The following is a 25,527-nucleotide window of genomic DNA, read 5'->3' as shown; positions in this document are numbered from 1 at the left end:
CTGTTTATCTCCATAGAAACTACCCAAACAATCTTTCATACAAACTGTTTAGGGACATTACAGTGTTGTGGTGGAAATTACGGCAATAGTGTGGGACAACTACATTTTGTTTAAAAAAATCACAACAGTTGTATGACATTGAATACCCCAATTATGTTTTGATTATTTTACTGATATTTTATTCAGAGATATTTTAAAACATTAGAAAAAATGTTTCTTTACCATTCATTTTTATCATTGAAGATCAAAAGTCTGGGTGTGGGACAAGCACAAAACGGCAATATTTGCATATAATGATGCTGAAAAAAGGTGAAAAAGTCATCATAGACTACTAGAACAAATTTCTTACCACACTTTCATTGTAAAGATAATTATAAAAGTGTGAAATTTCCCCTTTTTTCTGGTTTTCATACAATATGATCAAAGGACATAAGTGCCCGTAGTCTAAGAATCAGCCAAATACAAAATTTGGGCTCAGGGGTTCAGGGTTCATAGTCACCACAGTGAGTCCAGGTCTTTTCCGGAAGGGGATTTGACTCGTTTTAAACTCACGCAACTTCCAAAGTGGGCTCCCAGCCACGTCCGAGAAAGGACTGGCTCCAGGTGCGGGTCGGGTCGCGTGTACAAGAAGGAGACGCTGTGACCAGGAGGGTGTCCCATCTGACACGCACCGAAGATTTGATGTGTTATAGAAGTTAATGTTTTTGTCACCAAAATAACGTGTACAAATCTGCTTTTCTCTCTGTTTTCTGCATGTTTTGTACGTTTGAAGTTCATTGTCACAGAGCAGAAATCCAAAAACATCTCTCACTGCAGATTGTGACCCACTAGGTGGCGCTTTGCATGATAACGTTTACTATCGACACTTCACTGATAACGAAGAAGAAAATGCCGGACGTGACCTTTGGTGTGATCTGGAAGTTCTTTCATTTTAGCGAGCGCAGAATATTAGCTTCTTGCTGTTTTTCACCCCGAGTCCAAACAGCGTTTTTCGGTGAAAGAAGCCGGTAAACTCGCTCGCGGACGGAAGGGACGTCATTCGGCGTGTCGCTGTGCGGTTGTTCGGCAGTAAAACTGGCTTTGATGCAGAATCTGCTAAGCTAATTTAGCATTAGCTGCCCGTCGGGCTGTCGGCAGAAAAACAGGTGAGTTAAAAACAACTTTAGTCTTTAAATCCTGCTTTCGTTGATTATTTATTTCTGCCTGACTTTGTGTCGTGCTTGTTTAGTGTTTATTGTGTGGTTTGTCAGACATGATGGCCAGCCTGGTTATCTGTTAACTAGCAGCTTTGTTTTCTTAACTAGTCTCAGTAATCAGATGATAAACAGTCTAACTGCAGGCTAACTGTGCTAGTGGTTAGTTTAGGTTCATAATTCTTGGAGTTGCTGCTGCTTTTTTGTCCCTCTTATCTGATTAGGGGCAAATGTCACTGCAGACCCAAAAACTCAGAAACACTGACGTGTTTCACACCCTGCTGTTATACACCCGCCCCCCGGTCTGAGAGACCTCCTCCCCGGAGTTGGACCCACCGACTATTTTTGTTGTCCTTCTTGCGCTGTGTTTGCGCCTCAGGAAGTCACGCTCTTCCAGCCTCAGCTGACTTCTGTCCACTGCAGTGATGCAATGGACTGGTGCAGTTTAACCTGAGATGTGTTAAGAGCCAATATTTTAAAGTTCAGGCAGGTTTACATTAGACCTGATTAAAAAGGGATATTAAACCAGTATAAGAGGAGTCCCCAAAATTCTGAAAACCATTATAATGTAGAGATGTTGGTTTATCCACTCCTGCAAATTTTGTTAAAAAGGTTGATGGTGCGGGCCACCAGGTAGCGCTAAACTTCCTCAAAATTGGGCAAGTCGAACACTTTGGTGCCCACTGTTGGCCAACGCCACCAAGACTCCAATGTTTTTTCAGTTGCATTTTATAGAGTACGGCCTATGTTTGTTGATAACATTGACAACTGCTTGGGGTCTTGATGGCGCAGAGGGTTTATGGGCCTTTAAATACAGCCAATTTCGCAAAATGACCAGACTTTGACCGCCCCTGATATTCAGCGCCATTGATTCCCCATCCTAATATGTATGTAAGATGAAAGACTTTGCCTCCATAAGTCATTTGATAGTTAAACTGGCTTGGGGACTTGAAAGTTGGGAATTTAATGAAATATCAGTTTTTGCATATTTTTGCCTTGAACTTTGATAGCATTAGTTGAGAAATTTTTGGAAAGTTCATTTCTTGGTAGGTATCATCTGAGCCATGTTTTGTTGAAATCCGAGTCAGCTTGAATCACAGCCTGCCTGATCATTAAAAAAAAATGGCTGTTAATCAGTAATAAATGATACATACTGATTTGGGACTAAGAAATACATTTGTTACCTATAGATTCATAAAAATGTCAACGATTATGAACATTTCATTGTCAAACCCTGATGACACAGAAATGTAAATGAGGTTTGATCTCTTACAGTCAAACATGAACTTTAGTATAAATAACTATAACTATAGGGACACCACGTAAATTGATCAGTCTGTGTGAACGCCACACATTGACTCCCCATGTGCGGTTATTTCCACCAGCTGCAGCTGATCCACAATGTGAATTCTGCCTTCCAGAACAGCTCTTTATATAAATTATGAATTATCTACCTATTGCCACATCTACATACGAGGGCTGGATTGTCATTCCTACACTCATATTGTTATATTTAATAAAAAATAATAAGCACACGCAGAAGCTGCTGCTGTCGCTGACACTGCGTTCAAGTACTGTCAGAAATTACACAACTTTTTGTGGTTTCAAATTCAGCAGTTGCTTGTAGCAAAATAATTAATTGTATCCACACAAAAGATTAATTCTTCCCTATATAAGGTGCCTGAGTCCATTGAAGCTGACCCCCCTCCCACCTAGATAAAAAAAAAATCCAAGCAAGCAAGCTGAGTTTGCCCTGTAATTTCTGACAGTACATGAACGCAGCAGCGCTCACAATCCGGCTTCTGCACTGTGTGAAAAGCTGGTCGAACGAAGTCAAACTAAACGGCAACGTTACAAAAACTAAGCAAATGATTAAAAAACGTTAAGAACGACAGCAAAACGAAATACGGTCGAATTGAGGTTTTTGTCCTTGGTTCAAATTTTTCGATAGTTTAAAAATCCTGACGAAGCACCAACTGCAGGAATGAAGCTGAACAAAGGTTAAACGATGTCAACGAAAGTCCACATATCTTGTTTTGTTAGGGCTTCGTTGCCCTTCGTCAAGTGCCATGTGACTGGGCCATTACATCCAGAAGTTTGCAGATGACACAGCCATTGTTGGATGCATCAGGGATGACTGAAAAGAGGAGTACAGGAGCCTAGTGAGGGACTTTGCTGCCTGGTGCCACACAAACCATCTACAGCTCATCACCTCAAAGACAAAGGAGCTGGTCATTGACTTTGGGAAGTCCAGACCAAGACCACGACCAGTTCAGATTGAGGGAGTTGAGGTGGAGGCTGTGGATTCCTACAAGTACCTCGGGCTGTGGCTGGACAGCAAACTGGACTGGATGTCCCACACCAACACCTGTACAGGAAGGGACAGAGCAGGATGGACTTTCTGAGGAGGCTGTGGTCGTTTAACATCTGCAGGAAACTCATGTGGATGTTCTACCAGTCCGTAGTCACCAGCGTCCTCTTTTACACCGTGGTGTATTGGGGGGTAGCACGTCCTAGAGTGCCTTGATTAGAGAGAATGGCATCATCGCAAGTAAGAAAAAAAAAATAAAAAATCGGTCATGTGACTCCTGGTGCTATCTTGGGTTCAAAATAGCGTTGGCTGTTAATGTGTCTGCATGTATATCCAGCTATTTTATTTATTTATTTGCTGAAAATGCTGGGTTGTTGTGCATTTGGAGGCACAAATAGACACAACAAGGCTTCAAGATGTACAAATTCCCTTCAGATCCGAACAGAAGAAAAATTTGGGAAAATAAAGTCAGCCGTGTGGGATGGAAGCCGACTTTATTGTCAAAGCTTTGAAAGGTAAATTTATTGTTCAGTCCCATATACAGTAAAACTCACCTAAACCATCATCATACGACCCCTGGCAAAAATTATGGAATCACCGGCCTCGGAGGATGTTCATTCAGTTGTTTAATTTTGTAGAAAAAAAGCAGATCACAGACATGACACAAAACTAAAGTCATTTCAAATGGCAACTTTCTGGCTTTAAGAAACACTATAAGAAATCAGGAAAAATAATTGTGGCAGTCAGTAACGGTTACTTTTTAGACCAAGCAGAGGGAAAAAAAATATGGAATCACTCAATTCTGAGGAAAAAATTATGGAATCATGAAAACAAAAGAACGCTCCAACACATCACTAGTATTTTGTTGCACCACCGTTGGCTTTTATAACAGCTTGCAGTCTGAGGCATGGACTTAATGAGTGACAAACAGTACTCTTCATCAATCTGGCTCCAACTTTCTCTGATTGCTGTTGCCAGATCAGCTTTGCAGGTTGGAGCCTTGTCATGGACCATTTTCTTCAACTTCCACCAAAGATTTTCAATTGGATTAAGATCCGGACTATTTGCAGGCCATGACATTGACCCTATGTGTCTTTTTGCAAGGAATGTTTTCACAGTTTTTGCTCTATGGCAAGATGCATTATCATCTTGAAAAATGATTTCATCATCCCCAAACATCATTTCAATTGATGGGATAAGAAAAGTGTCCAAAATATCAACGTAAACTTGTGCATTTATTGATGATGTAATGACAGCCATCTCCCCAGTGCCTTTACCTGACATGCAGCCCCATATCATCAATGACTGTGGAAATTTACATGTTCTCTTCAGGCAGTCATCTTTATAAATCTCATTGGAACTGCACCAAACAAAAGTTCCAGCATCACCTTGCCCAATGCAGATTTGAGATTCATCACTAAATATGACTTTCATCCAGTCATCCACAGTCCACGATTGCTTTTCCTTAGCCCATTGTAACCTTGTTTTTTTCTGTTTAGGTGTTAATGATGGCTTTCGTTTAGCTTTTCTGTATGTAAATCCCATTTCCTTTAGGCGGTTTCTTACAGTTCGGTCACACATGTTGACTTCAGTTTCCTCCCATTTGTTCCTCATTTGTTTTGTTGTGCATTTTCTATTTTTGAGACATATTGCTTTAAGTTTTCTTTCTTGACATTTTGATGTCTTCCTTGGTCTACCAGTATGTTTGCCTTTAACAACCTTCCCATGTTGTTTGTATTTGGTCCAGAGTTTAGACACAGCTGACTGTGAACAACCAACATCTTTTGCAACATTGTGTGATGATTTACCCTCTTTTAAGAGTTTGATAATCCTCTACTTTGTTTCAATTGACATCTCTTGTGTTGGAGCCATGATTCATGTCAGACCACTTGGTGCAACAGCTCTCCAAGGTGTGATCACTCCTTTTTAGATGCAGACTAACGAGCAGATCTGATTTGATGCAGGTGTTAGTTTTGGGGATGAAAATTTACAGGGTGATTCCATAATTTTTTCCTCAGAATTGAGTGATTCCATATTTTTTTCCCTCTGCTTGGTCTAAAAAAGTAACCGTTACTGACAGCCACAATTTTTTTCCTGATTTCTTGTAGTGTTTCTTAAAGCCAGAAAGTTGCCATTTGAAATGGCTTTAGTTTTGTGTCATATCTGTGATCTGCTTTTTTTCTACAAAATTAAACAACTGAATGAACATCCTCCGAGGCCGGTGATTCCATAATTATTGCCAGGGGTTGTATAAACCAGATATTCAGTCACCGGACAAAAAAAGTCCCAAACGTTTTGTATTATTTTCCATGTAATAAAGACTGTATATAACGGATTTTGTACAGTGGATTTTTCGCTTGCATCCCATAAAATGTCCTGTCTGATCGCAATGTATTTCCATTAAATCCCTCGCATGTGTGACCAGAGACAGTTATGTGATTTATCCCTCTGGGGCCGACGCCGTCGTATATGACGGCTAAGACCAAGTTTTACTAAATTATAAATAACCTTTTAATGATATGAGATAGAAACATACTTTTTTTTTTTTTTTTTTGCTGAAAAGTTAACTCCGCGGATGTTCGAGCCACTTTCCACCATCTTTGTACTCCTCATAGAAGCTGTGTGATGATGTGATTATTCCACAAGTTGCTCCTGGTGTGCAGTTGAGCACCTTGACATTGGTGTGAATGGCTGAATTATTGTAAAGCATGATATGAATACACTGTGTTTATCAGAATGATGGTGTCATGTCTGCTGAGGTCACTTGTTCTGTTTTTTTAGATGACCAAGTCTGGATTATGAGGTTCTTATAGCTTGGAACCACAGGGCTGCATTCAGTACCAAGGTGTTTTGGCAACCTCATTTCACATAACGTGAACAAATGTTGGTGAATCTACAGTGGTTTATGCCTGAACAGTATGAGGAGAACCTGCTGAATACTGCCATGACCATGTGACCTGCAGCAGATGAACAAATATTTACATAAAAGGTCACTTAAGCACTTCCATCCAGAGGTCATTCCATATCAACTTTGTGTCCATGCGCATCACGAAAAGACGACTTTTCAGGTCTAAAAACAGCCGAATATGAACTGGTAGTAATGTTGCGTAGTTGCTAGCTACAAAGTCGACTTCATACGACAGTGGAAATTAATGTTTTCCAGCGCTGAACCTATGAAGACTGTTTTTGATTACAGCTGCAGGTTAGACTATCTCAGTTCTTTAACACTATCAGTTCAAATTATTTGCACCTTTTATATATTTACTGCTTTTACTTAAAACAACGCGGTTAATTTACTGTAAAATATTTTTTAAACCACAGACATGCCCTTTTATTGTGGATTGTTGTTGTGGTGTTATTGGTTAAAATCCTGGCGGATTGATAAAAACTTCATGTGACAATTACATGTCCAGTTTACAGTTGTGTGTGTGAAAACATTGGGCAGCAGCACTTCAGGGTCAAATCTCATCATAGTGTGTACAGATAAAGTAGTTTTTCTTAAGCCCAGGTTACACATAGATGGTTTTGTCGGCGGGTAGTACGTAGACCGAAGTTCGCGGTAGTTCCGGCTGTTTTCGCGGTGGAAAGGGGCGGAGCATTTCGCCGGCGTTCTTCTTCTCGTGTGTGCGTTCCCAGGTCTGCTGGGGGCTCCCCTACCATTCTGAGGGGGGAGCAGCACATTAGTGTTTTAGCTTTTCCTTGATCCGTGTAAGAGCTTTTGCAGTTTCTCTTAATTTGGTTGTATCTTCTTCAAAGATATCCTTCGTTGTTACTGTCAGGCATTCTTGTCTATTGATTTGCTGGCATTACTCTAGTATATGTTTTTGAGTTTCCTCCTCAGCATTGCAGAACCTACAGGATACATTGGCATATTTATTCCTATAGTTGCATTTTACTGCCAGCATTCTTGTTCTTGCCATCATGATGCTATGTGCTTCCATCCTGTTTAGTTGGGTCCCTACCTGGACCCACAGGTCCTTTTTCCTACTTCCAACGTTTTTACGTTTTCAATGTAATGTTTTACCTTTGATTTGATCTCTCTTTGTTCTTTGATATTCTTCTTTAGCTGTTCGCCTATTTTCCTTTTTACGTATATCTCCTTTGCTTGTTTGATCCGTTATCTGCAGTTTTTCCTTAATCCTGTTGATTTCCCTTTTCCATGGTTTACTATTGTTGTTGATTTATTCTTTTTATTAGGTCTGATCCTACTGTATTTATCCTTTTTTGGAAGTTGACCTTGTTTTTTTGTATTATATGGTCTATATCCCAGAGCCCTGTTTCCGCATACATGATTTCTCTCGGTGTTGTTGTTGGTAGTATTAGGATCCGTTTTAATATATTGTCCAAGATTTGGTTCCTCATTTTCCCCTCCTTTTTTGTTGTTACCACTGACTGTCCTGCATACACAATTATTGGGATTATGCATGATTCCACTAGTTGCCAGATAACTCTCATTTCTATTCCTCTTAGGGCCGGGCTTCCTGCTATTTGTAGGATGGTTTGTAAGGCTCCTTCTGCTTTCTTTTTTGCTTCTTCTATTTGGTCGGCTTGGTTGTTATTGTTGATTATTTTCCCTAGGTATTTGTAATTTACACATTTTTCCAGTTTTTTGGGTCCTATGTAGAAATTTGTATCATCTTTTGGTTTCCCTATCGTCATAACTTTATTTTTTTCTTAACCAAATTCTATGTGGTACCTACTTGCCAGATCATTTGTTATATTTAGCATTATTTGCATTTCCTTGGTCGTCTCTGCTATGAGGGCTATGTCGTCCATCCATATTAGGCATCCTATTTTTTTCCCTGTACCTGTTGCTATTCAGGATCTCGTTGCCTATTTCGTCTATTAGTAGTGCGTACATTATGACTGACAGGACTCCTCCTTGTCTAATGCTGTCTTTGATCTGTATTTGTCTTGTAAGTCCATATCTGGTCATTATTGAGGCTTTCAGGTTTTCGTTGAGCTCCTTTATTTTTAGCCATATTTTATCTCTTAGTCCATTTTTGTAGAGCGTGTACATCAGAGCATCTGCCCAGGCTTTATCATATGCTTTGGTCACATCCAGGAACGTTATGTATCTTGGTTTTTTGTTGTCAGTCAGGTGGTTTAATAGTAAGATATGGTCTGCAGTTCCTATGTTTTCCTTACCACCTCCCTGTAGTTCACTAATTTGTATTGGGGTTTTATTCTATGATGTAGGATTCTTTCATAAAATTTCCCTATGTTGCTACTGAGGGTAATTCCCCTTTCATTGGCACATTTGCCTTTTTTTCCTTTACCTTTGTATATACTTACAATGTGGCCGTTCCTCCATTCATCAGGGATTTTGTTTGTATGTGCCGTTTGATTAAACATTGTACAATATATTTTCATAGTGCCATTTGTTGCATTTATGAATATTTCGTTTGGTATGTTGCCTTTTTCCGATTTAGTTTCCTCTTTACCCGCAGCATCTCTTCGAGGTCTATTTTTGGTATGTTTTGCGGTCTTAGTTGGTTTGTAACTTTCTCAACCTCTGCCGATATTCTATTGGTCCATGCCTCATACTCCGGTTTACCTTCTCTTGCTCGGTATAGGTCCTCGTAGTAGTTTGCTATGTGGGATTTGATTTCTTCCTCATCAGTGATTTCTCTATTGTCCTCTGTGATGTAGTTGTATTCTGCCTGTCCCTTCTTGGCTACCTTTTTCCTCATTTTCCATATCTCATTTCTTGGGTCTCTGCTGGTGATAATTTTGTTCAGGTTCTCTTGAACTTCTTTTTTAAAATTTTCATCCGTTGCCTTTCTTAATTTCCTTTGTGCCTCGTAGTAGCTCTCTAGAGTTTCCTTTTTTCCCCTCTTTGCTGGCCTTCTGGAAAAGTTTCCTTTTCTCTCTCACGTTCTCCCGCAGGCCTTTTGTTTCTGGGTCTTTTCTTTTCTGTTGGTTTATGCTTATTGTTCTCTGTCCTGTTGTCTCTTTTAGGGCTTCCTTTATTACTGTTTCATATTCTTTGTATTCACTAGGTTTTTTATTTGTAATTTTTTTGGACAGTACTTTGTTGTATTCCTTCCAACCTTCTTCATTTTCTAGGTTCCATCTTTTAATTCTTTTTGTTCTTCTGCTGGTCTTTGGTATTTTGATGCAAGCTGCTATCGTGTTGTGATCTGACTCCCCATGTTTACTTTTGGGTCTGAGGGTTCCTGCTTCATCAACTTCTACTCTTGTTGTTCTTTGTTCCATTTCGTCACATGCTATTATGTAGTCTATTACAGATTTTTCATCATTGTGTCTGTTCTCTCTTGTCCACAGGCCTGTTTCAGATTTGAGGTTAATTGCCTTGCAGTCTGCTTCTTTTAGTAGGTTTTTTAGGATTCTCCCATTTCTACTTTCTTTTTGTTGGTATTGTCCTGCTCTAATTTCCAGTTTTGCATTGAAGTCTCCTGCTAGTAGTACATTTCCTTCCTGTTTGTAGCATTGGATTTGTGTTTTGATTATGGCGTACTGCCTTTCCACCTCATCCTTATAGCATGTCTCTTGTGGTCCGTAGTAGCATCCTATGAAGTCTGGTTTATGTTTTGGGTTTTCTATTTTTAGCCAGAGTATTTCCATTCTGCTGTCTTCTAGGTTTTCTTGGGCTGTTGTGTGCTTTGCTATTTCATTTGTTATAGCAATTGCTATGCCTCCTCCTGTTCTGTTTAGTCTTTGCTTGGAGTACCATGTGTAGTTGGGTATTATTGGTGGCTCTCCTTTTGTTTCTGTTACTATTACTATATCTGTGTTGTTAGCTCGTATTATCTCAGATACGCTGTGTATTTTCCCTCTAATGCCGTTGATGTTTGTGTATATGATGTTTACGTTCCCTTGGTTATGCTTTTTTTTCCCCCTCTTTTGTGTTTGGTTCTTTTCTCCCTTATTGTTCCTATACATGGTATCATATATTTTTGTACTTCATTATTGAATGTTACTTTTCTTTTCGTATTTCTTTCTCCAAGTCTTTTTATTCTTTTTTTCAGGGCTCTGGGTGTTGTCCTATTTAATTTTTTCGATGTTTATCCTGTTCGGTGTCCTTTCATTTTCCTCATATCTTGATGTGCCTCGTTGTCTGGTCATTTTCCTTGTCCATGTTTGTTCTTCTCTGTTTGGTGTTTGGTCTTGGACGTGTTTGTAGAAACATCTAGTGCCTCTGTTGCATATACCTTTTATGTAGTAGCGGCATACCACATCCTTTGCTTGCTCTCTTCTGTCTCTGTTTCTCTCCGTCGATTCGTTTTTTTTCTTCAGTTATTGCCCTCAACTCTTTTTCTGCCTTTTCAGTGCTCCTTTGTTCTCCTCGGATTTTGATCGTGGTTGGTTTTTTGTGATCTATGATTTTGACTTTGTGTTTCTTTTCCATGTCTTGTATCCTCCATCCATTTTTCCCAATTATTTGCTGTACATCCTCACTTTGGTTGGCTGTCAGCCTAATTGTATGTTTGCAATCCTCTTTTCTGCAGCTTCCTTCCTTGAGTGGCCTCTACACATTTGACTATGTGATTGGCGTATTCAGCTGCAACTTCTTTGGTCAGGTGGAGGTCATCGTCGAGTAGGTCCTCTGTAGGCCTTCTGCTTACCACCGCTGGTGTCCTTATTATATTCATGTCGCTTGGTATGTATCTTGTCAAGTGGGAATTGAACTTCTCTCGTTCAGATTTACCTGTCCTTCTCCCTATCGGGGGAATTTCTACAACATATAATGCAGTTTCTTGGTTTGTCTTTCCTTTTAGTTCTTCCAGTAGGTGTATGTATTCTGTTGCTTCTCTTTTTCCGTCCAGTCCGTCCTTTATGTTGTTTGTTCCCAGGAGGACGACCAGGTTATCAAATTCCTCTATATCTTTTCTCTGTATCCTCCTCAGATCCTCCGTTTTGTAAATGATGGTTTCAGCATGCCATTCTTTGCAGTCTGCTTCTAGCAGGTGCTGGACTATGTGCCTTCTGTTAGAGTCCGCTATCAAAAGGTTTTTTCCAGGTTCTTTGATGTTGTCTCTTGATCTGATGTTATTGGCAATTTCTTGTTAAATTGTTCTAACAGGTCTTTAACTTCCTCAAGCTCATCGCAGTATTTTTCTAATCTCACTTTTTCCTTTTTATCCCCTTTAGGTCTTTTTCTACCTGGTGGATGGTCCTCTCATTTTCTCTGAATTTATCTTTGAGGGTGGTGTTTTCTTTTGTTAGTCTATCAATTTTATCAGTGTCCTCCTGGTGTTGCATTCTCTTGTTGCGCAGGTCCTCCTTTAATTTCTCCATTTCCGTTTGGTTTGACTGTTGCTTTTTGTTACTTTTTTCCCTTTCCAGCAGTTTTTTCTGCCACTCAATTATCATTCTTTCTTTCTCCTCTGCTTTTGCTTCTCTTTCTTCCACTTTTTCTTCCCTTTTTTTTATCCTGTCCTCCTTGTCCTGCATTTTTTTCTGCTTGTCCTGGAGTTTTTTCTCCAAAAGCTCTTCGCATTCTTCTCTCGCTTTTGCGTCTCTCGTCCGGGTCTCTTCTTCTCTCTGTAGCATCATTTCTTCTTGCTGTTTAAGTTGGTGTTCTTTGTTGCTTAACCTATTTTGCCACTCTGTAAGTTTTGTTTCTTTGTGTAGCAGTGTTTCCATATTAGCCTGGGCTAGGTGTTGCTGCTCCCTATCTTTTTTGCTCCCCTTTTTCTCCCATCTTGTGTACTTCTCTCTTCTATCTTTTTTCCTTCACTAAATGCTTTGTAGTCGAGGGTATGGTGTCTCCTTAGTTCTCTCCTGTTGAGGGAGGTTGTTTCTATTTCTTCCTTACTTATTCCCTCGGTGTCTGCATCAGTGGTTTCTGTTGGCCTACTGTCATTGGCTAGCTCGTCCTGGCTAAGCCCAGCCTCGTCATAATCCAAGTCCGTGTCTTCAAGTTCAGGTTCCGTATTTAGTTTGGCTTTTTTGGCTGGTTGTTTGTCACTGTCTATATCCGTGCTGTCCTCGTTTGATTTTTCCTGCATCAGATCTTCATGTTTTTTTTTACTTGCTGCCATATTTGTTTGGGGGTCGCAGAGTCGTCTCCGTTCTTTGCCTTGTTTATCCGTTTTCTGTTTGTGGTCAGAATGGTCCAGTGGCTCTTGATTTGTGTTGTATGATGGGTCTGTGGCCGAAAAAGTTAGCTTGTCTGCTGTTTTTGGTGTTTTTCCGCCGTTGTCGTGAAGAATGCGTCATGTAACACCCGCGTCATCTCCCAACCAGAGTTAGCACGCTACTGTTTCCTTTAATGCTGGTCAGCTGCAGTATCCGCTGCTAGCTGCAATTTGTAAGCACAGTCACCAAAAGCCAACAAAGAAAGCAAGCTGGCTGCTGGGCTCTTTCGAGCTAAATAAACACACAGTTTAGTAGTTAGGATCACTATCTTCCCTAACATTGCTAGCAATTTTTTTTTTTTTTTTTTTTTACCCGAGTTAAGCTAACTAGCTCCAAGTGATAGCTGCTTGGCCTCACGCTGCTTCCAGCAGCACCCTGTAGAAGCAGCAGAAGGATTACCGATATCACTAAACAGCTGGAAAAGTCCCGCCGAGGGACAGTCGAGCGAGCGAGCCGGTGCTAACCGCTACCGGCTCTGACCGTTACTGTATCAGTACAAGACTACAGTTAAATACGCCTCAGAGTAGGCACACACACCTAACAAACAACAAATCTGTCAAGAAGAAATAAAGGAAGCCGATATACAACCGTATATAGCCAAGAAGAGCGTCCGGACAGCAAACAATCAGCTGCTTCCTGCCCTTACCTCGTCGACTCGCAACATACCCTCACATCAAAGTTCCGCTGCACCAGTGAGTCAGGCACGTCAGGCAACGGGGGTTAATACCCAGTTCTATGCTTTACAATCGCAGGTTAAGACGCGCGTGAGAACGGCGGTGTTCTGCTGCCGCCGATAATGCCCTGTGTACCGCTGGATTTATCCAGGCAAATCCTGCGTTACTCCAGGAACTTTTGCATATAGGCACCGCCCCCAGAGTATAATAGGCTGAAGCAGCTGTCACTGCAGGGGGAGAGAGCTCATCTCTCAGCCTTTTCTTCTCCTTTCCTTTTCCCCTCCTCAACGTGTTGCTCGTTTCCACCACAGGCCTCCCCTCTGCTTCTGAACCAGACCTCTTGGTAAGTCCTTGCCGCTGCCAATTTTCTTTTAGGAGGCATACTGGAGCTTCTCTGCAAAAATATCTGGAGCTGGCCGCGAGTGAGAGGCCTGCATGCAGCGCGCTAGCGTTTTTATACTGACCGCCGCCTATCGGCCGTTTGGAACGCCGTTAACCGGGAGGCGGCGTTTAGAACGGTGTACTGTCCGCTAGCGCCGCCGTTTTGTCTGCCTCTGTCGCCAGTTAAAATGCCTTTGAGGACGCCGATGTGGGCTCTATTGCCGTTTTACACGACGTTGGTTAGGGATACAACGCCGGCCGCCAATTACGGTGGTGTAAACTGCGGCACTACAGGAAGGGGCAGGATGAAACGGCGATTAAAAAGTATCAAACACCAGTGTTCGCGTTGTCTCCATCGTCACTCGAATTCTCCGGGAGCGCTCCCGGAATTATTCGACATGTTGAATAATTTTTTCGACGATTCCTGGTAAAGCTGGAACTAAGCCACGCCCCCTAGTGCTGGCGTTGACAACGGCGTTTGATCCTTAAGACGGCCGAAAACTCTTCCGGGACGCTTCTGGGAGCTCTTACCGTCTATGTGTAAACGGGGCTTTAGTCTTTGCACCCTAGCCAGTCTTTCCAGTGTGTCCAGTGTGCATGCTGATATTGTGACGAGGATGAAAATGCGATTAATCGTGCAGCACTACTGCAGTTATGTCAGACAGGCTCAGTGGAATCCATGCAGTATTACGGGGGTGATAGAAAGCAGCCTTGGTAGGTCAAAGGACAGTGAAGCATCAAAGGTCACCCCAAGGTTTTTCCACATTCTCAATATGATGAAAAACACTTGAGTCCAGTGGTCACATTAGCTGGTCAAACTGATGTCTGTGTCTCACAGGACCATCATCTCTGTTGTGCCAGAATTTAAGAGAAAGAAATGACTGGACATCCACTTATTCGCTGAAGCCAGTCAACAAAATCAAGCAGGTTGGATTAAAGATTTAAATGAAAACTGTCACCCTGAGGGTGACAGGTATCTTGCCAAAAGGTGAACAAGTGAGACTACCATGAGGAATGACCACCATGAAGAGGGACTGACAAGTTTTTCAGATGATTGCATTGTGTGTTCAGCGAAGATATTAACCGAGTGTCCACAGGTGCATTTCGAAGACAATTCTGTGAAAAGAACTGCTGCACCACATCTTTTAATGCTGTAATTTGGCCAAGTCTTTCCATCGTAACATCACTGTGACATCATACCTGAGCAATCATGATATCTTTGGAAAGCATTCGCCAAGACCTTTCATTTGATGTACCACATTACATGTTTCACTCAGAAATGAAAATCTGACCTACATATAGCTCACATTTAACCTCACAACAAACCCTGAAGGTCAAGATAATTTGCTTTTCTGAGGCAATGGCACTTTTGCAAGGCCAACCCCTATAATTCCTTGATATTTGGATGTAAAAATTCAAGAAAATGCCTTCAGGAATGTTCATTTACTGAGCTTGGCCTTTGACCATATTGTGACCTTGATCTTTGACCTTGACCTCAGTTTTTTTCCACGTCAAGAGAAGCTTTCTTCAAGATTCTACATGTCCATTTTTGAGACGATCCAAGATGATTTGCATGCTTTTTCACACCATTAAATGTAAAAATTTTGCACCTTATTCTCATAACGTCACCAAATTGCATCATAACACAACAATTTCGATATATTCTGAATCCTTTCATCACCCCCTATAGTTTGATGTATTACACGGCATGTTTTACTGAAATATAAAATTTGACCTACTTGTAGGTCATCAGTGTTTGTCCTTCCTGTGACCTTGTCTGCTTTGAAGATGATCCAAGATGATTTGCATGCTTTGACACACCCTTAAAAAAAAATAAAATTTTGTATGTTTTTAAATTCATTTTATTAGGAAACGGAGCGGGCCGCGGCCTCAACTTTACCTAAATTCTGGGTCTTTCAGTGAAGCTTAGGACTAGTGGACTTAGTATTTCCTGTTTTTCTTGTTGTTTAATGCTGGCAAATTATACTGTATTTCTTGTCTTTCTGATGCCTGATTTTTTTTTTTTGTTTTTTTTTTTTTTTTCTTCTCTTTAAGGTGCAGCTCCATCCAGAGATGGGTGTGGTAGTTGTGCTGGAGACCCTCCTGTCCTGTGCACCAACAGCATTTCCTGTATATTCATTTTGTAAATTGTTCTGCAATTTGTGTCTGTATCGTGGCCCAAGCAGAGTGTCACCCCTTTGAGTCTGGTCTGCTTGAGGTTTCTTCATCAGAGGGAGTTTTTCCTTACCACTGCTGCTTTGGGGGTTAGTAAGGTTAGACCTTACTTGTTTGAAGTGCCTTGAGGCAACGCTGTTGTGATTTGGCACTATATAAATGAAAATAAATTGAAAATTGAAATTACTTGAATGCAGTGTCAGCGGTAGCAGCAGCTCCTGCGTGCGCTTATTATTTTTTATTAAATATAACAATATGAGTGTAGGAATGACAATCCAGCCCTTCTGTACATGTGGCAACAGGTAGATGATTCAGATGATTATATAAAGAGCTGTTCTGGAAGGCAGAATTCACATTGTGGATCAGTGGCAGCTGGTGGAAATAAATGCACATGGGGAGTCAGTGTGCAGTGTTCACATGGACTGATCAATTTATTTGCTTGTGACTGGGCCATCAGGCCTTTTCAGTTTCAGAAATTTTTTAAATTCGACCATAATTTGACATGCCCTAATATATATCCCTGGATATATATTGAGTTTATATTGAGTTTATATTGAGTTTATTTATTCTTGAGAGAGTCTTAATTTTTTTTTTTTTCACAGATGTTTCTTCAGTTGGTCTGTATCTCAAAATGTTTTTGTCTTGATTTGTGATGCATGAATAACTTTTATTTAATGTCAACTGCTCACTATCTAAAATAATATTAAGTGACAAGTGGAATCATGATATCCTCTGTATTTTTCAAAAATGTTTTTGAGTCATGATCAGTGTTGGGCATGTTAATTTAAAAAATAATTAGTTATAGTTACTTTTTGGGGGGAAGTAACTAGTAACTGTGTTATAGCATTATAAAAGTAATCATTTACTTGGGAAAGTTGTTGTGTTACTTTTTTTAAAAAATGTTCAAATATGTCAATATATTTGGTTCCCCCCACCCCCTTAATGGAACTTTAAATTCAACTTTATGTTCAATTATTTATAATAAAGCTGAATATTAAATATGTGAAATTAAATATGAATGAAATGTACACTTAATAAATTGTTAACAGAAAACATTGTCTAACTAGAAGCACTCAGAGTGCAAACCTCTGCCAAGGCCATAGGGTCACTAACTCTAAAGAGATTCCCTCCTTGGCACAGTGATCTATTCAACAATTCAGTGTTACAGCCAAAACTATGATACATACACTTTTGTTTCCTTTATATTTGACATCCTTGACCATGAAAACATACCACTAGAACTTGGAATCACTTTTATGTCTTTATTAGTTCAAAAGTTATTGTATAAAACGATTTTTCGGTAATGGTGGTTTTCTTCTGGATCTTGCTTCATAACATTTGAAGATACATCAAATCTGATGACACCTTACTGAATCAGTACAGATTCAGCTGCAATTTGGTGTTAGTTGTGCATCTCTAGCTTCATTTGGCACCTCACACTGACACATTTTCTGTTTTCCCTATATTTTTGCATATTCTGGATCACCAGATCCGGAATCTGGATCCGATCATCACCAAACTTTGTTGTTTGATAGAACATTTGACTATGTTACACCCTAACTTTTTTCAAGCCTTTCTGTCTTGTTTTTTGGAGTTAGAAACTAGAATGTCAAAATTCCCCCTATCGCGCAGTGGTGAACAATCCTTTAAAAAAATTCCTGGATCCGGATCACCACTAAAATTTAATCACTTGTTCCTCTTGTCATTTCCAACCACTCCACAAAATTTCATCAAAATCCGTTCAAAACTTTTTGAGTTATCCTGCTGACAGACAGACAGACAAACGCGACCGAAAACATAACCTCCTTGGCGGACGTAATTAGCAGAAACCAACATGAATCCACACTATTTTAATGTTGCTGTTTGACAATGAGAGACAAGACACCCATCAAATTTAATACATTATTGTTGTTATTATCATTACTCTTTCATCAGTTGGAACAGAGGACGACTGAAACAACGGGGGTTCAAACATCTCGCATCACCATCTGGTTCTGAGATGACATCACAGCAGCCTCGTCTCCCCAGTGCTGTGATTCCTGCCCAGCTTTCCCAGAACTCCTCTGCTCACCAGGGCAGGCCTCGCATTCAGGCTAACCAGCTGGACTCCAGTCAAGGTCGTGGAGCTGCTCAGCCTCTGGAACAGAGGGACCTGACTAGTCGGGTGGAGAGTTCCAGTGGAGGGGGGGCCAGCAGGAATCTCACTGCCGCCACTCGTCCGGCCTCCGGATTGTCCAGACAAGATGTCAGCTCAGAGCCTTGGCCAGAAGAGGCAGCGGATGACTCCCACGGGCTGTACTCTCTCCACCGTATGTTTGACATCGTTGGAGCTCAGCTGACGCACCGGGATGTCCGGGTGCTGTCATTCCTCTTTGTTGATGTGATCGATGAGTATGAGCGTGGTGGCATTAGGAGTGGTAAAGACTTCCTGCTTGCCCTGGAGCGCCAAGGTCGCTGTGATGAGACGAACTTTCGACATGTGTTGCAGCTTTTAAGAATTATCACGCGCCATGACCTGTTGCCTTACGTCACCCTCAAGAAACGGCAGGCTGGTGAGTATACCTGATCGTGTGTGCGTGCTCAGTTTTGAGGCCAAAATATAGAGATATTAAACATGCCATGTATGATTATACACGTGTATTTGTTTCCATAAGTCACCTGTATTTCAGCAAGTAGCACTGCTCATGTCCATTGACTGTGTCCCTCTCGTCTCATTTCTGTGCAGGAGATGGAGTCAGTCTGCTGTCTGTGTGTGAGGGGATCAGAGTAATGTGTTTGTGTGAATGCGTGAATGTGTGGCATAATTGTAAAGCACTTTGAGCATCTGACGCAGATCTAAAAGGGCTACATAAATGCAGTCCATTTACCTTTTAATAGTGCAGCACATAACTGACAATCCTGCCTGCCTGACAATGCAGATGCAAATGGTGATAGAAGCACCAAATTCGGCACACAGTCTCCTTTAGGTACCTTGACACTTGCACGAATTTGATCCCTACGCTGGCATGCGATCTGGCATGCCAGAGAGTAAACTCGTAAACGGTTCCGGTTGTAAACTGCATGGGCTGTATGTGGCTGCAAGCAAGTGCGCAAATTTTTTTTTTGAAATGTTCAAAATGTCTGGCACGCATTAATTTTGTGAACTAGACGTGAACATTGTGCAGTCTATTCAAAAACACTTACTGCGAGTCAGTGCGTCACACTGAGACATTATGTCCACAATGAACATAATTTTAGAAATACATTATGTAACTCATAAGAAGGAATGAAAATGCAATTGTTTTACTAATCCATTAAAATATGTATTATAAATAATTACCTTTGACAGGATTCCAAATGTGTTCTCCACCTCATGAAGTACACGAGAAAAGCTGCAGCTGTAGATAATTTCTCTGTGATTCCGGGAGCGATAAGAGATAAGACATCAGCCAAATTCCGAGAGCAAATATCTCATACGCTACGAAATAAGTATTTTATATAGCGCGATAAAGCAGGTCGCATTGGCACAACGAATTGCATGGCAGCACGGGAAGTAAATTTTTGCGTGTCAAGGTGGCTTTAGACATCACTCTTTTGAAACACCAATTGGCCACTTGAATTTTCAGTCGGCGGCCAGGTATGGGTCAATTGAAGGATTACACAGGGGTCAAAATTTAAAAATGCTCCAGTCACATTGAAAGCTATACCACATTAATTGTCTGATCATAAATACTTCCAAAAGGTATAGTTTGGACTATCTGTGACTGAATGTACAGGCTCTGTCACGCCTTGATGATTAACCAGCGTATGACAACAGCCCTGTTTCCACCAGTGGTTTGAGTTGGTACTGCACGGTGTGATGCGGTTCAAAACCAGAGTAATTTAACATTATTTTATTTTATTTCTTTTTTTTATCTTGATGGACCATTTTCATGCTGTACAGAATGCTGAGTTGACTGATGGCTACTGTAAATGCTGCTGTGAATGAATGAAGCGCTTTAAATGTTTAAATCATCACAGCGCTTCATTATTTAGGTCTGACCACACCTGATCAGGTGATCACACCTACAGTGATGGCACTTTAAAAGTTTAAATCGGGTGTGCCCAAGTTCGGTCCTGGAGATCTACCTTCCTGACACTTAATTGTCTCCCTGTTCCAACACACCTAAATCCAATGAAAGACTCATTAAAAACCTGCTAATGAGCCTGCTGTCATTTGTAGCTAATGTGACTAGCTTTAGGCTTGCTGTTCTGTTTTTTGTTTGTTTTTTCCCATTCCCTCTCTTACCTGTTCACTACACAAGTGAGTTCAATGCAGGCGGTTTCATTTTCTGATACATCTGACTGGCTTTAAAGTTATTTTCAAATGAAAACATAAAGGAACTATTATGTAGCTTAGTGGTAGTTAGCACTGGTGCCTCACAGCAAGAAGGTCGTGCGATCGCTTTCCGGCCTTTCTGTGTGGAGTTTGCATGTTCTCCCTGTCTGTGTGGGTTTCTTGGGTCATTACGTGTCACTTCAACAGAGAATCTGCCGACATGTCTTGGATTTTTATGAAACTTCATGAGGTGATTGGGACATATGAAAAACAGCCAGAACACAAATATTTTTGCTAATGGAATCCTAATTAGTGAGATAGGTGCGAACAAAGTTTTGACTAATTAGCATGTAGTCGCGATAACTCAAATAGCTATAACTCAAAAACTGTAGCACCTACAGAGTTGGCACTGGTGTCATTTTAAAGGTCTTGCCTAGCTCTACAAGTCTGTTTTGAAGCCTGTCTTCTGAAATCCACCACAAAAATTATAAACTTCAAAAGCAGATCCCCCCCAAAAAATATCCCCTTCAATTTTTTTCAAATTTCTAGTAGAGGTACCTTAGGATGTATTAATTCATCCCTGAACGCGTTGTGACGGGCACTCTAACAGTTCTAGTGGACAAAAGATCTGTACACAGTGTCGGGAGAAACTGGCCCAACAGTCATTACCACAGACATGCAGCACGTGTAGCAGTAGTGAAGACGATGGTGGTAGTGGATCTCCCATACCAGGAACTTCAAGGAATTTCAATTTAGTATTATTCAGCATTAACCCAGTATGAGAGTGTATGAGAGTACATTGACCATGTAAAATACATTTGTGAATGCTAATTTTTGAGTAGATATGCAATATGTTATTGGTTTATTTTTTATATAATTGGTTAGTTTTTTTTTTTTTTTTTGGTGGATTTTAGAAGATGGCTTTCAACACAGACTTGTAGAGCGAGGCAAGACCTTTAAAATTACACCAGAACCACCTCTGTAGGTGCTATAGTTCCTGGGTTATAGCTATTTGAATTTGCGACTACATGCTATTTAGTTAAAAGTTTGTTAGCGGCTATCTCTCTAAGGAGTCTGTTAGCAAAAATATTTTAGTTCTGGCTGTTTTTCATATGTCCCAATCACTCCACCAAGTTTTTGAAAATCCAAGACATGTTGGCAGATTCTCTGTTGAAATGATACAAAATGACCCTCTTCCGGGTTCCTCCCACAGTCAAAAACATGCTTATTTAGGGTTTGCTCTTTTCTCTGTCCCTCAGCAAGGCAGTGTCTCTACATCTGGAGTTGGTCCCCGGGTGCTGGACTGTGGCTGCACACTGCTCCTAGTGGTTGGATTATGTCTTACTGTAATTAGGACGGTTAAATGCAGAGGACAGATTTCTATGTATGTATGTATGCATATGTACAATAAAGGGAGGGGAAAAAGGCAATCATTGTGTGAACAGCAGGCTTTTGTGCAAAATGTTTGTTGAATCACCGGAGCACCTTAATGAGCTTACAGGAGCTTGAGCACAAATGTGCAACAAACATAAAGAATTTGATGAAGTTGAGTAGCCCTGTGTTCCCAACAGCTTTTCCACTTGTCCTGGACAGTCAGACTTGCATTAATATTGAATCTTGCATCTGTATTTTCAACAGTGGTGGGCACAGATAACCAAAAAATTAACTTTGATAACAGATAATCAGATAACTTAAGTTATCTTTGATAAAGATAAACCGATAAACCACCCAAAAATGTATCGGAAGTTACAGATGACCGATAAATTCCACTATTGTCTCTGGTACACTTGCAACTACTAACAAGCTGATCTTGAGTTTTAACACCACGACAAGTCAGCACTTCTGTCTTTGAGCGTCCTGCCCCCTGCTGGGAGCTCCTGTTTATTACATGGCTTCCAGCACAGACACAAGCTGAGGACAGCTATGAAGCTCACCTCTCTGCTCAATCACAATGATGCCGTGAGGCGGAGGTGGTCTTGGAAAATAAAGCAATGCTGAGTTATGGTTTGGTGTAAAAATAAAATGAATACTGATAGAATAACTGTCAATTCTGTTATTTTTACAAAGTTAAAATATAGCATATCTTTTAATGTTGAATAATGCACTAATTCTGAAGTTTTATAACAAACACAGACAGATCACAAAGGATTCTGGGTAAAATGTGCCTCGGCTAACACTGATTGGTTTGACTCATACATTATGTAAACCAACACGTTAATGTGAGGTGTGTCGTGTGTTGGTGTTTACAGATAAATGTGCTTTTGTAAAACATTCCATTTTTTATTTGTAAAAAAAAAAGGCATTTTCAAAAAAAAAGGCCAAATTTTAATTAGATAACCGTCTGATATAACCTGTGTCAAAAATAAATAATACAACAATGTCATGATCTACTGGTGCCAGACACTCAGTACTTAAGCTGGGTTTACACTGTGTGAGTTTTGGCCCTTTTGCAGATAATTTTTCATTTGCACGAGAATTTTTTGGATCGTACCGAGTTTCAGGTTAATCGCGCGTCCTGCATCGTGTAGTATACATGGAGTAACGAGCTGCGTTTAACATCTCACGACCACCTCCTGATCGGCGATCGTATGGTCGAATGAAAATCAAACCTGTTTAATATTCTGGTCGGCCGTCGTGAGGGTATCCCGCTGCTGAAGAGCTACAAGCATCCAACTACTCGCACTGTGCCTGTGCAAACACAGCGGACCTGTCTTGTAATGTTTTTTTGTTGTTGTTTTGTTTTTAAACTTTGATGTCTCCCATCGAGAGTTTTTGTAAATTAAGTTTGAATAAAAGCTTCTGTTTACGTTTTGCTTCTGGAAACACGAGTCCAACATGTGGTTTTTGAACGTACAATGTGTGTGAGAACATAAATCGTGCACTCTGAACGTTTACACCGTGCGGTTCTGTGGTACAATTTGAAGTGAAACCGAGTACAGTGATTTAAAAATATCATACAGTGTCTGCCCAGCTTCAGGACGAATGCTGCCATGAACACTACTGGCTAGTAGATGGCAGTAGAGACCGTGAAAACTTGCCAAAACAAAATTCCAGATAATCTGTGTCTGCTACATTTAAGATGCATGGAATTTAACAAACACAATAATGACGTCTATAAACCCAGAGAATATATTCACGAGAGTTTTAGGCACTAGAGTTTAATGCTGTTGTCTGTGGAGCCTGAACAGAGTGAAATGCATTTGTCCTGTCGTGAACGTACTGAGATTACCCTATCCTACCCATAATGCAGTGGGCACAGCATGTGCTCACTAAAACCTTAAAAATTAGCGCATTACTTTAAAACATATATCTGATATTTTCACTTTATAGAACTTCAGACGTGACAATTTGAACCATAAGTTAAAAATGTATGCCTCTGGATGACTTGGGTGATATTGCCAGTGTATCAGTATGGTGTTAAAAGAAATGATTTTTTTTTAATTTTTTTTTTTTTTTTTGTGACCAGTTCTCCTTTGCCTGCAGAGGATAGAGAGGTTTCTCTGAGAAGCAGCTCTCTTCTGTTTGCAGAGGGCAGAACTACACATCTGCTATGAAACTTTTAACAGGTTCAACTGATGTTAAACTGATTTTAAATTTTAAAAATGTTTGTAGCTGTTTACTATGTTAAAGGTCTAAAAATTATCGGATGAAAATTTATCGGAAGATAATTGGTCCGATAATGGTTTTTAAAGTTTTCTAAAAAGATAATCCGATAATGAAAACATTATCTTCGATAATTATCGGTTATCGGAACTGTGCCCACCCCTGATTTTCAACCTGCTTCAGCTAGCATAGTGTCAGCACTTAGCCAACATTGTTCTGCATTATTAATGAATGAAAGCAGAGCTGTCCTGTGTTTTATCACGTTCAAACTGCCTTTTTATTTATGTTTGTGTTATTCTGCATTTACAGATTTGCGGTGATCCAGTTATTTCATGTTGATTCTTTTTGCCATTAAGAGCAGTTTTCCCGTAAAGCATACATCGACCATTGTTTTCAGTGTGCCCAGACCCTGTTGACAAGTACCTGGAAGAGACATCTGTGCGCTACATTTCCCCAAGAGGAGCACTGCATGGAGGAAACGCTGCACCTCAAAGGAGGACAGGTGAGTGCGTTTCTGCTCACTTCTTCTGTGGGGCAGAAGGTTAACAGAGGGTCACAGTGGGGCGTGTAAGCCTAAGATCACATCCAATGTTGTTTTCCAGGTCCTCAGCCAGTCATGTGCTGTTCTCCATCAGGACCACAAGTTTGTCCACCACGAACTAAGCCAATGCCTGCTGCTCCACGGAAGAGGAAGAGGAGTCATTCCTCAGCTGACTGCAGAGAGAAACAAACATGCGGTATTTACACAGAAATAACCATTGTTTCTCCTCCGTCGTCGTCTTCTTGCACCCGTTAGGGCAGGGGTCTGCAACCCGAGACTCTGGCGCCACATGTGGCTCTTTAAGCCATCCTCAGCAACTCTCTGTTTCTGTGACTGTAAAACTTTTTCTCTCTGAACTGCAGCATCTTGTAATTATGCTTGTAAGTTAAAAATCTCAGAGGTTTTCAAACACAGTGACGCTGTGACGTAAGTAACGCCTTTGTGGGCAAGCAATCACACGGAATATCTTCACAAATGGGAAAACTGTGTTTTTGGTCTTGGATGCTGGGTTTTGCTGAGGAAAGTTCAGTACATCAGTGTGTGGAGCCAAATTTTGGGAAACTCAAAATTTTCCCACCCGAGATTTAAAAGTGTGAAACAGGTCAGCTAACTCCTGTGTGCAGGCAGCTTTGCCTTTCTTTTTTCACTCGACATGTGTTTTGACTGCCTCCATCCGTCATGTCCTAAGCTAAGGCTGGCCAGTGACCTCGCGTCTTGTGACCTTTGGTTCTGCCTAACGTTCATCAGTCACATTATGCTGTGTGTGTATGATCATACTGTGCAGAACCTGACCTTGTATTCTGCATACAGTTCTGTGTGTCGAACAGTCATGTGTACCGTACGGTTCATGTATAAGAAATGAAATGAAGTCAACCACCCAAACGGGTTGCAGACCCTTGTGTTAGAGCACGCCACAGCAGGTCATCAGTCTGTACCTGCATGTCCTCCCTCAGCACATCCATAAACGTCCTCTTTGGCCTCCCTCTTCTCCTCCTGCCTGGGCTCCATCCTCAGCATCGTTTTCCTCCTCTGCACATGTCCAAACCATCTCTGTCTCACATCTCTGACTTTGTCTCCAAACTGTCCTGCTTGTGTTGTCCCTCTGATATGCTCCTTTCTTTTCCCTTCGCACGTACGGCCAGAAGCTGTGTGTTGGTGTCGGCCGGTAGGACAATTGTTTAAATAATTAAGATCCTATTGCATTATGTACAGTTTGTACATGTTCAATAAAGCACCTCTATCTATCA

At 40.8% G+C, this 25,527-nt stretch overlaps 1 protein-coding gene across 1 annotated transcript in view; it reads left to right on the top strand.

Annotated features, from left to right (window-relative positions):
* Positions 1-909: 909 nt before the first annotated feature.
* Positions 910-25,527, top strand: part of dedd (death effector domain containing) — a 33,715-nt gene continuing 9,097 nt past the window's right edge. Inside the window, exons 1-4 of the mRNA XM_034173128.1 lie at positions 910-1,145; positions 17,775-18,391; positions 24,137-24,241; positions 24,342-24,476. Of these exons, the coding sequence (XP_034029019.1) occupies positions 17,839-18,391; positions 24,137-24,241; positions 24,342-24,476 (793 nt within the window). The 5' untranslated portion in view covers positions 910-1,145; positions 17,775-17,838. The remainder of the gene's footprint in view (positions 1,146-17,774; positions 18,392-24,136; positions 24,242-24,341; positions 24,477-25,527) is intronic.

Source organism: Thalassophryne amazonica, chromosome 6 (assembly GCF_902500255.1).
Source record: "Thalassophryne amazonica chromosome 6, fThaAma1.1, whole genome shotgun sequence".
NCBI classification, from domain to species: domain Eukaryota; kingdom Metazoa; phylum Chordata; class Actinopteri; order Batrachoidiformes; family Batrachoididae; genus Thalassophryne; species Thalassophryne amazonica.
This window is presented reverse-complemented; position numbering and strand designations above follow the sequence as displayed.